This window comes from Amia ocellicauda, chromosome 4 (genome assembly GCF_036373705.1).
Source record: "Amia ocellicauda isolate fAmiCal2 chromosome 4, fAmiCal2.hap1, whole genome shotgun sequence".
Classification (NCBI taxonomy): domain Eukaryota; kingdom Metazoa; phylum Chordata; class Actinopteri; order Amiiformes; family Amiidae; genus Amia; species Amia ocellicauda.
In genome coordinates, this window is record NC_089853.1 from 34,278,178 (window position 1) to 34,290,482 (window position 12,305).

Here is a 12,305-nt window from a genome sequence, read left to right on the forward strand (position 1 = left end):
ACAAAGTGCAAAAATACAGTTCGGTAAAGGCATCAATCATTACAAATTCAATTTACAATTTACACAGGCAAGTACAGTAAGTGAGGTCCTACATCCTGGACAGTAAAAGCTAAGTGCTGTCAAGATGTAGGGTCACAGTCAAGGGCTACGGGAAAGGGAGCAAGGAGGAAAACAAATCGAAAACACAAGAAACATAATTTGTGACCTAAACAGACATTTTCACTGTTATTATTACAAATTAGAGTTAAAACAGTGGGGATTATACATGTATTTACTTGTAGTTTAGAATAACAATACAATTTGAAACAATTACATTGTGTGATTAATTTAATTGTAAAATATTTGTCCTAAAGCAAGCAGCAAGGATTCCAGTTTGATTTGAGTTAAGAGAGGGTGTATAGAAACTCTGGACTTCCACACCTACAAATCAATTGATTGTCAGTCCAAACTTGCACAGCCCCTGTCTTAAAGTAACCCAGCATCTACAGGTTTCTCCAAGCTGAATCGGCTATAACAAACTTTGAAAAGATAGTACTGGTAATAGTTTTAACAAAATGAATTGCCAAAAAACAGTTTCAGAGGAAAGGTGTGAATAAGTTTTATATTGTATACAGCCATTTACCTGATTTCTAATCTGATTTTTACGAGATCACCATTAAACTAAAAATATGATATCACATAATAATTAAGCAAAAAACTAGATGTATATTCTTCTGACCAGTAAGATACAAAGTAGAAGATAAAACTCCTAGCTATACTATTCCACAAATACTTGTACTATCAACATGCTGTGACATTGGGATTCTCACTGAAGAGTCTACTCTAACACATGAAGCCCATGATATATATTGCTGGTGAAAACATGTCTGCCAACAAGTCAATGTTAACAGACAGCTTGGGATACCTTTTCTAATGTGTAGTGAGTCTAGCCCTTGATGTTAACCAAATCTCACTCTTTTGATTACAGTCCCCATAAGCACCTTCTTCCAGCACAAATAACAGAACAGTTGAGCAGGAAATACAAAATTCACAGTCTGATCTTCCAAACTAATGAGGGTTAGTTTGTGGCATGGTTCAATTGTATGTCTTTCTAAAATGTCATGTTAGACATACCTGTCTATAATTCCCCAGAATCTTCTCACTGAAACAATAAAAAAATACAGATGACACTGAGATCATGGGAATTGTCATTTTAAACCAGTTGCACTATGCTTTTGAGCTGGAGGAAATGCTTGTCAGTTGAAACTTGCTTGCACTGTGATGTCATGTCTAAAAGAGTTACTTGTGTGCAAGAAACCTTTAATCAATATTAAAGTTGTTTGTAGATTTTTTTAAGCGTTTTAATTTATCCTAATTTGTTTAAACTTGAAAATGACAAAACCAAATTGTCATTGCCTGATTCTTAGCTACATATGTATATATTTATATATTTTTTAGTCTCAAGAGGAATTAATTTTCTAGACAGACAGACAGTTACACACACACATATAGGTTGTCATTTTCATGTACATACCTGTGTTTTCATTTAGTTTTAAGATCCTGAACAGTGTAATGAAGTAACCTGGAGATTCTCCCTTCCTTCCCAAGTCAACACTAAGGATAAGGCACTTGTCTAAACACCAGCAGAGTGTGAATTCTTCACACCTTAGGGGTGGCACACTTCATTTGCAGAAGTGTGACTGCAAGACTGCTGTGTTCATCTGTAAAGTATGCAAGACAGAAATATTTAGAGGTTAAAAAAATATTGGTATATTGAAAACCTTTTTTGGGCTTTAGTCAAAATCACCTGAAATTGTATTTTAATCAGGCTGTAATTAATAGATAAGAACACAGCTCCAATGTTCTTACTGTTTACATTTTGGTTTAGACACAATTTGAAACTTATGATTGTACTGAATTTCCTGATTGTACAAATACAAGTACACAGTTATTTAATCATAAAATGTATAACCTAAATAGTACTATGCCCTTTATTTCCCACAAACAAACATAATGCAGATATGTAAATATCAGATTAAACAGAACACTTTCAAACTAAAATTAGTAGCGTTTGCTCACAGTTCAACTATCCAAAAAAGCAAACATAAAACACAATCACATCATTCCTAAATTAGGCAATAAAGCAGAAAGCTATATCCTCTATTTCAGGGGACAAGAACAAGAACAAGAAAAAATATGTAATATATAAAGATTATGTTTGTTCTCATTCTTGTACCTGGTTTATGCCATTTCCTTTAAAAGTTTGTCAAAGTGAAAGTTTCTCTTTAAAAATGTGATGTGTCTGTGGAGTCTCCTGTTTTCCTTAATATATATTGTGTTAAATAATGTGCTACTATAATAATAAGTATACTTTATAGTAATAGAGATTTACTTTTAAGGACTCTGAGCTCTCTGAATCTCAACCTTTGGCCTGTGTATTTTTTAGTGGTAGCTGGAATCTCACACGTGGCTTAAGCACTAGTCCTTCTCAGGGACCCCCTGCTTCCTCCATGCTTTTCCCTCTGAAACTTTGATGTCCTGTTACGGCCAGTGAAGGTGTAACATCACACCTCTCCATCCAGGATATATTTAGGTGCAGCCCAGACTTCCTCAGCATATTCAGCACCTTGACAGAGATCCTTCTCCTTCAACACAACTGCAGCCATGGACAGCGCTCTCTCCCAGTTCCTGCTCCAGGCCGACCAGCCGCTGTTCGACTGTGACGCTCTGCTGGAGCAAACCTGCACCCGGTCAGACTGCGGCTACTACAGCGCCAGTGGCAGCCTCTCCCCAGCTTCCTCCATTGACTCCTGCTGCTTCTCTCCCCCACCTCTTCAGTGTGGAGCCAGGCCAGACTGTGCGTTTCTCCTCAGCAGCCCAGCTGTCCCAGAACAGCGGCCCCTTGTCCCAGCACCGGAGAAGAAGAGAAAGTCCAGGTCAAAGTATCCTGGAATAAAACGTCAGAGCGCCAGCGATAGGGAGAAACTGAGAATGAGGGACCTAACCAAAGCCCTTCATCACCTGAGGACCTACCTGCCCCCTTCTGTGGCACCAGCAGGGCAGACCCTGACCAAGATAGATACCCTCCGACTCACCATGCGCTACATCTCCCACCTCTCCGCCCAGCTGGGGCTCAGCGAGGAGGTCCTGTCCCAGAGAAGCCAGAGTGATCCACCTCAGTCTCTCTGCCATCCACAGGAAAACATGCAGACGCACTTTCAAGAGACCAGCTTATTTCAGCCAGACCTGCTTAATACAAATGCGACATCTCAAGTGGACAGCTTGAGGTGCCACACTTCGCCAGAGCAGCTGGGATGCCACCAGTACAGCTCCATGCCAGAGTTCTGGGTGCAAGAAGAGAGGCAGGGGTTCTCTCAGGACAGCACTCAGTATTGCTTCACTGAAGACCCCATCCACACTACAGCATTTACCATGGGAGCCGACACACATTTGTCAGCACCATGCTTTCAAGACCTGCAGTCATATCAGGTAACATTCAACTTCATGTTTTCCTTTTAATACTTATTCTGATCATTGCTTTGCTTTATCTTTATATATTTGTTTTATTTTATACAAAATATAATTCACCTTGGAAACAACACAGTTGAGACAGTAAAACTGTTTTTAAAGCTGCTGATAATTTAGATTCCATCCTGAAAGTTATACTTGACTGCTGTATAAAGCTACAACCTGCTTAATATTCATTATTTAGCCAATATGTCAAATGCTAATAATGTAAGTTCTGTGTGCAAATTAATACGAGATTTTAAAATATATTTTTCTGCTCTTTATTTTTCAGATGTACAGTGAAATGGTCAACGCAAGGAGCTGACCTGATTCTGATGTCTGTTTATAAATAATGTTTGGATTTTCTTGAACTAATTTAAACTTCAATACAGCATTAATATAAAATTCAAATGTATATGTACTACAACATGTATAAATAATATGATATTTATGTATAGAACAATCTAAATAACTTTTCAAAATGTAGGTCTTTGTCTAGTTTGATTCACTATATATATATATATATATATATATATATATATATATATATATATATATATATGCACACCTTGTTATTTATTATAAATGTTTATTTTTATATTTTTATATGTATTCATTTATTATATATATAATGTGTTTAATAATAAAATGTTTCCTCTGAATTCTTGTTTTGTGTTACTTCAACCACATTTCTACCAGGTAATGAAGATGACTTTCATTGAAGGGGTTGTATTCCTATAAAACTTATGAGCCTACTGTATAAATTCATATACACCAATAATTTGATACAGTCATATATGTTCAAATGCTTAGTTTCACTGCAAAACAAATCTTAAAATGAATTTATCTGGCTTTAATTAAATAATTCAGTATCAAAAACAAGATACATGTTTTCCTCATATCCCAATACAACCTCTGCAGAATAGAATAGAATCATAAACAATGCATAATGGTTTAATGATTTTAGGAACATTATTTAAATTCAGTTGATAGTTTTAATAATGTTCAAATATGTTTATGTCATAATTTTCTCACAAGCTACAGGGAACTTTAATCATAGAGCTTTAATATCAGGAATCACTGCCAACAAGGAGTTCTCTAATTCAGTGACATTACTACACAATCATGTGCTCACAGCATTAGGAAAAACTGAGTTGTGGATATATATATATATATATATATATATATATAAACTGAGTCTGGTATACAATATAGGATTGAAAAATGCTATTTTATGCAAATGCTCTTAAAGGTTACTGTGATGACTTTTCTTGCTTTCCATCACCCTCTAATTTTACAGTATCATGAAAAACATACCCTATATGTGGGTGCTATGTCCTAGAACATGAATAGAGACCACAAGGCCCTGTATTATTATACATAGAAATAGGTTTTCTTCTATAATGAATCCCATATTCCATCTATTTGATCATTTGTGTAGACTCGCCCATCTTGCAAATGACACTACAGTTGTGTTTCTTTGCTATGCATTAGAAAGAGCAGCCAAGAGTTCAAATCCTGCTCTCAGTTCTGCCTTCACTGGATTTCCTTCCATTCTCCTGGTTTCCACACAACTTATGAAATAAAGTGTATTAAGTCCTGTTTTTTTTTTTATTCACTAGGAAGCTTTTAATTCAAGTTTATTCAAATGCACATTTAAGCTTGGATTGTATTTATTCTTTTTTTACCAGCCCTGCTGTTGTTATCGGGACCCAGCTGGGTGGTAGCAGTCAAATATCTGACCCTAGACAGAGGCGGAATGATCTTTTTGCAGTTTAGATTAGGGGGAAAACGACACTACATGCTTAAAATAAATGAACAGCGAAATAAAGGGGAATACAGTAGTAATGTATTTTAAAAAGGTTAAAACAATAGTTATCTTAGATATGGGGTGATTTCCGTATGCAAATCGAAGACTAGAACATAATTATTCATAATTGTTACTGGATGCACAAAACAAAACCTAGGCAGATGATACACACACCGACCGACCACTTGCCAACCAAGAAAACCGTAAACCAACGTTGGGTCACCATGTTATCTGGGGAGAAACAACCATTTTCTGACTGTATTGTCAAAGTTCACTGAAAAAGTGAACAAATATCGACTTCAAAGCACGAACCTCTTCACATTTCAAATGATAATGAAATGCAGCTTGTTGGTTTCAACACAAATGTGTCCTTATGAACTGATTAACAGCTGCCCGACACTGCTTAAATGCTGAAAGCAGAAAGTCTATTTTATAATCGTTTTCCAGTGGTTTGATCTAGTGCAACTCTATATTAACGTTTATTTATTTTGTCTACACTTTAATTGGTGTTTTCATTGTTATTGTTGTAATTTTCACATTGCCCTTTCTGTGGAAAAGCACGAAGCTCTGTCCCTCTGCTTGACCTGCCCTGCTCCCCATATCAATTCCCTGCGCAGAATCAGTGGCCTCCCAATTTGCATTTTGCATCTCTCCCCAAACATAACATTGCATTATGAAGACGATAGCTAATTATGCAGATACAATCTAAATAGATGAAAGAGATTTTATTATCATTTTCCAGAAATATGCTTAATAAACTTTAAAACGCTGTTAAATGTTGCTTCTATACAATGAAAGAACACGCATTTAAATCAAGATTACATTGATCAAAGGGCGACGGTCTAATGTCCTATTTGTCACATAGTCACACCGCGTACTTCTAGCCAAACAACAACTTCATTATAACTGCTGTGCTAAGACTGATTTAAAAACTGATGTTTTGTTTTTGTGAAGTTCACTGTGTCAATTCCAAGATTTATAGAAATGGTATGGTACACGGGATTTTATTATTTTATATTCATGTATAGTCTGACATTTCATCCATTCATCCATCCATCCATTTTCGAAACCGCTTATCCTGGCGAGTTAAGTTAAGTAGATGTATGTAATTGAACATATGTATGTGAATTCATAACGTATAGTCAATAATAATAATAATAATAATATGATCCTACTTTACCTATTCTACAAATGGAGAATTATTATATTTTTAAAATAAATATTATTTATTTTGTATGTGTATCTGTAGTGCATGTAACATATATATGTTAAATAAATCTGTTTACTTTTTAAAGGATACTAAATGCCACAAAGAATATACATATTACTAAATATTCCATATTTCTGCTTCAAACTGCAACTTAATTAATATTTTAATATTTTAAATTTGGGTTTGAAAATGACAGGTTACCATTTCCTTTGCTTCAGGGTCATATATGTAATCTGAATATCTGATGAAACTGAAAAATATTTTTGAATGTGGATTGTATTGCCTGCCATGAGACTTTCATTTTTTACTTGTGTGAGCTGAATTTGGTTCTCTCCATGAATACTGATTCTTCTTGGTAGTGAAAAATCACACATTTATTCTGGGAAACTCAGTCCCAGGGACCCCCTGCCTTCTCCCTCTTCTCCCCTCAGGAACTTTGATGTCCTGCTACGGCCAGTGAAGGTGTAACATCACACCTCTCCATCCAGGATATATTTAGGTGCAGCCCAGACTTCCTCAGCATATTCAACACCTTGACAGAGATCCTTCTCCTTCAACACAACTGCAGCCATGGACAGCGCTCTCTCCCAGTTCCTGCTCCAGGCCGACCAGCCGCTGTTCGACTGCGACGCTCTGCTGGAGCAAACCTGCACCCGGTCAGACTGCGGCTACTACAGCGCCAGTGGCAGCCTCTCCCCAGCTTCCTCCATTGACTCCTGCTGCTTCTCTCCCCCACCTCTTCAGTGTGGAGCCAGGCCAGACTGTGCGTTTCTCCTCAGCAGCCCAGCTGTCCCAGAACAGCGGCCCCTTGTCCCAGCACCGGAGAAGAAGAGAAAGTCCAGGTCAAAGTATCCTGGAATAAAACGTCAGAGCGCCAGCGATAGGGAGAAACTGAGAATGAGGGACCTAACCAAAGCCCTTCATCACCTGAGGACCTACCTGCCCCCTTCTGTGGCACCAGCAGGGCAGACCCTGACCAAGATAGATACCCTCCGACTCACCATGCGCTACATCTCCCACCTCTCCGCCCAGCTGGGGCTCAGCGAGGAGGTCCTGTCCCAGAGAAGCCAGAGTGATCCACCTCAGTCTCTCTGCCATCCACAGGAAAACATGCAGACGCACTTTCAAGAGACCAGCTTATTTCAGCCAGACCTGCTTAATACAAATGCGACATCTCAAGTGATGTCTGGTCAGCTTTCAAACACAATGCAGTCAAATCAGGTATGTTAATTCAATATTTATATAAGTACTCTACAATCTCTTCTGTCACTCCCAATTAATTTTGCAGTAAACTTAAACTTAAAAGTATATCTATATATCAAATGAACAGTAAAATAAAGTATTTAAATTATCTTCTATATATATATAGTTAGGTTTTAGGTGTATAGTGTATACAGTAAGAAACAGCAAATAAAGAAAGTTTAGGGAACAACCTTTGTTACATGCATAACCATATGTAAATCATAATTGTGAGACTTGCCATCCTCTAATGTTGCTTTGTGTCTTTCTTCACAGAGTTACAGTGAACACTACAGCCTCAGCGAGAGCCTGCCAGCAGATTATTGGTTACATCAGCAACAGGACATGCTTTCTGGACTGTGCTGACTGCAAGAATAAAAAGACTTCATACTTCCATTGTGAAAGGAACAACTGAATTGTTTTTTTAAAAACATTCCCAATACAGACTCTTTGAAGGGCAAGGATATTTTTTAATTGAATTTATTGAGTATTTATTGCTTCATTTTTGTATTTGTAATTAAAAGGTATTTATTTTTTTACTGATGTTTCTTCAGAAATAAAATATTGAAAAATAATATATGTTGTGTACTGATTTACCTTTTATACATATAAAACATCTGGGGAAAAAGCATACAGGTTTAAATATTTTGAATAAACCAAAAAGTGTAAGTAAATTCATGAGAAGATTAAAAAGAAAGGAAAATTCTCCCTCTCTTTCTTTTTTTATTGGAAATAGGTGTGTTTTAAAATTACACTTCAAGCTATACATTTCCATTGCAGGAATTGCTGTGAATTGCATTAAGTGTTACAATACTGTCCCCCACTATCTTTTTACTGTTGTAGAAAGTAATCCTCAATTCCATATACATTTAAAATAAGTACCAATTTTGTGTCTAATTTATTTTATTTATATCAGGATCAAAAGTCTTCAGATGTGGCTTAATTTCAGTTAAATATGTTTACTCTTACTGGTCTGTCAAAATAACAGATCTAGACAATGGGTTCTCATGTTTAAACGAAATAAATAATACAACTGTTGTACATTAATTCCAAGTTACATACATTTACATTGCCAGCCTATGTATTTGCTCTCGGATAGCCCTGGAAAAATAGCAAAATAGAATTAATTTGGGACAAAGCCAAGCTGTATTTAGCTGTTCTTAAATCAGTGCATGAGTTCTTCTTTCAAAATGAGAAACAGATGTTCTTTAATAAACAGCCCCACCAGCTTCTAAATTAGTTTAACTCAATTATAATTTCTGAGCAATTGTTTTCCCAAGAAAATAACAAGTGTGTCCAATCCATTACTCTTTTTCTATATCTGTGCTCCAGGCCATATGCAGGTTCAGAAAATACAAAAATACAGTTCAATACAGTTTTAGGTTTAGTAGGTAATAATAAAATAAATATGATTGTTTGCCAAACACAATAGATAAGACTTTATCTCTAACTCATCCTTATAATCTCTTTAATGTCCACAAATCCCTGGGCCAACAATCACCACAATCAGTAAAGGGAGCTTTCCTTATTTACTAAGAGCAAACTTAATCACACATAAAAAAAAAAAAAAAAGATTTAATCATTATTACAGGGATGTGTAAATTGGAACCACCATATACCATCCAAAGGTTTCTTGAAATGACCCCCCGGGTATGTGGGTAGGACCTAAAACTAATTGACACTTAAAGCCCTTTTATTTCAGACTTCAGTAAACAAATGAAGCCTATTAGCTCAGCAAGAGCACTCCTTAGATATTCATTCACCCCAGACAGCACTAACTCTACACAAATTAGCACTGCTGCTGGTAAACAGGCCAAACGATTGACAGCTAAGACATAATCCTCTAGATGGCATGCCACATATATATGAACTATTCAAACACACTCACACAGAAACAGAAATGCACCTATTCAACACAATGCACAATAAAATTGTTTGTTGTCTACACTGTGATGTTGTGATTTTTGACAGTTATATTTTTAACAAAAAAGGTTAGGGATATCAACCTTAAACAAGTTCATGGACCAAATGAGACTCACACTGAATTCACACACACATATGTATGCAAGTGTGGTACATTACTATTATATATATATTAACATTTATAACTGAATACATGCACAGCAGTTTCTGAAAGCTGCTCTTGATGAGAGTATAACCTGATCATTGTACTGGATTGTAGAGTTCATGTGGTACAGTATGTATTGTACTAAAGTAATTTAAATCAGTTTGCATTCTGTTACAGCCAGTCCGTGCAGTACAATTTGGAGGTCACGGCATTACAACATGGTATGACAGCATATTGTAATATTACACTTAGAACAATCCTTCGAGATACACCATATTTTATACACCTCTATTACACTTAAGGTAACAAAATGAAAGACTTTTCAGTTAATACTTTATTTTATTTTTACAGTTGCAACATCATATTCAGTGAATATTTATTCAATTAATATAGATATAAAGTACTCTAAAATAAACAGAAACTTAAAACATTCAATTGAGATCAAGGATTCATTTTCAAGGCTCTTTAATGTGAATTCATGCAGAAACCAGTGAACATGCTCTCACAAGGGCAAAACTCAGAGTGGACTGGCTGGGCAAGCATCAGGCTTCCTACTCAAAGAGAGACAGAACATCTGGTGATGCTTCAGAAATGTCTTGATTGCTCTGAGATACATTCAAACTATCTAAATTGCTCTGAGTTATACATTTCTCACAAGATAATAAGAAAATTACATTTTAATTTTGAATTCATTAAAAATGTATACCATTTAAATTCTTAGTCATGTCCTTTGTATTTAGGTCCTGCATTTGTGGCTCCTTGCTGCCCTAAATTCTTCACTGTTGCTATGTTGGGCAATAATATTATTCATACATTTTAGAAGTCAAAATGTTATATTAAAATGTATTTAATTAACTTAACTCCTTGCATTAATTGTTAAAATGCATTTATGCACTTTAATTGAAACTAAAGGTTGTCCCAGTAAGTATAAGTATAAGTATACAGTAAGTATAATTTAAAAGGCTTTAGTAAAATAATATCTTGTGTTAACGTGAAAATCACCTAGCTCGAATTCACTTATCTACAGGAATTACTGTGTAGTTGTAGATATGTGCATGACTTGCCAGAGTGGATCCCTGAAAATTAGTGCACATGGCAGTGAAACCTTTGGGATGAGAAACTGGATGTCTGGCCTTAAAGCCCTCACCCAGGATGTCTGCCATGAGACAGGTGTGTCCCCAAGACTGCCCACTATACAAAGGAAACTCTGTGAGAAAGGGGTTTATGGCAAGGTTGTGATGGTAGAGAGGTGGCTACAGTGGCCCTAAGACCATTGAAAGTAGGGGCTGTATTGTGTAGTGTGTTGAGTCCATATACAAATTGTTTCTCTCTGATGGGAAAGGCTGGGTTCAGGGGCAGCATAGAAAACTCTTCAATCCACAGTCCAATGCCCTGCTTGCTCGGTGTGGAGGGGACTATGTGAAGGTTTGAGCGTGTTGCCTTTGTGATATCATTTTGGCACATAACCTCTGTGGACTATCAAGATAACACATAATTGCTGGAAGTGAGAATAACATTAACAATTGTATTATTATTATTATTATTATTATTATTATTATTATTATTATTATTATTAATTATACTGATTATACTATGGGAAGGACTGAAACAGCAAATTAACAATATGCCGACTTATCTTGCTAGAAAACAGTTTATAAATCTATTAAATACATTCTGAACATATTCAGTAAAGAGAGAGGGCCAGAGAAAAAGCACACATAATGAGTATGTATATCAATAAACAGTCACTCCTAGACTCCTAGTCAAAACACCAGTGTACCAACAGTATTAACACCAATGCACCAAATACCCTGTTGAGCTTGGCTGGAATGTGTGAGAGAGTAGCATAATGAGCCTAGAGCAGGGGATCTACCCCAGAGGTGACAGTAACCCTGCTGTCTCCATAACACCCGCTCTCAGACACGGGGGCCCAAAGAAGAGATAGTGAAATATCACACTTTCTGGCATGGGAACTCAGGTACTCTGAAAGGTCAGCTCTTACAGCTGTGCTGTCCTGTCCAGTTCCTCTCCCTCAGACTTTGATGTCTGACTGTGGCCCAGGAGAGTGTTTCTTTCACACTCCAGTTACCCATATAAATGTTTAACCTTTTTTTTTAATGAAAACTCAGGATTTGTTTGCATCTCTTAACACAACTTTACCTCTAGTAGCTCAGAATTATATTTTATATTTATTGAGGGAGATTGGCAAATACCTATTGGTGAAAAAAGAGATTACAACCATAGCAATTAAATCATAAACCACTGTGCTCTAAAAGCAGATATTGTTTTATTTATATAATGCTTTAATGTTTAACTAACATGAGTTGGCACCATAAACTAAGATCAGTCAAATCAGATAGCATTGCTTTATCAAATTTAATACACTTCTCATAAAGATCTCAAGTTCATATTACATTTTATGATGTTCACAGAAGCCTGCAGATAGTATTATCTACAGAAAATTGCACATCAATGTATTTATGTGAAACAGA

General features: G+C 36.2%; 2 protein-coding genes across 2 annotated transcripts; both read left to right on the forward strand.

The window, feature by feature from the left end:
* Window positions 1-2,643: 2,643 nt before the first annotated feature.
* On the forward strand, window positions 2,644-3,811 carry LOC136748804 (mesoderm posterior protein 1-like). The gene is made up of 2 exons (XM_066702852.1): window positions 2,644-3,468; window positions 3,779-3,811. The coding sequence occupies exons 1-2, from the start codon at window positions 2,644-2,646 to the stop codon at window positions 3,809-3,811; spliced, it is 858 nt and encodes a 285-aa protein (XP_066558949.1).
* A 3,082-nt stretch (window positions 3,812-6,893) lies between these two features.
* Window positions 6,894-8,111, forward strand: LOC136748805 (mesogenin-1). The gene is made up of 2 exons (XM_066702853.1): window positions 6,894-7,727; window positions 8,022-8,111. The coding sequence occupies exons 1-2, from the start codon at window positions 7,077-7,079 to the stop codon at window positions 8,109-8,111; spliced, it is 741 nt and encodes a 246-aa protein (XP_066558950.1). The 5' UTR covers window positions 6,894-7,076.
* Window positions 8,112-12,305: the final 4,194 nt, after the last annotated feature.

Coding starts and splice junctions, on each gene's coding strand:
- LOC136748804 (XM_066702852.1), top strand. CDS start 2,644: ATGGACAGCGCTCTCTCCCAGTTCCTGCTCCAGGCCGACCAGCCGCTG. Junction 3,469..3,778: donor AAGACCTGCAGTCATATCAG/GTAACATTCAAC, acceptor TTTATTTTTCAG/ATGTACAGTGAAATGGTCAA.
- LOC136748805 (XM_066702853.1), top strand. CDS start 7,077: ATGGACAGCGCTCTCTCCCAGTTCCTGCTCCAGGCCGACCAGCCGCTG. Junction 7,728..8,021: donor ACACAATGCAGTCAAATCAG/GTATGTTAATTC, acceptor CTTTCTTCACAG/AGTTACAGTGAACACTACAG.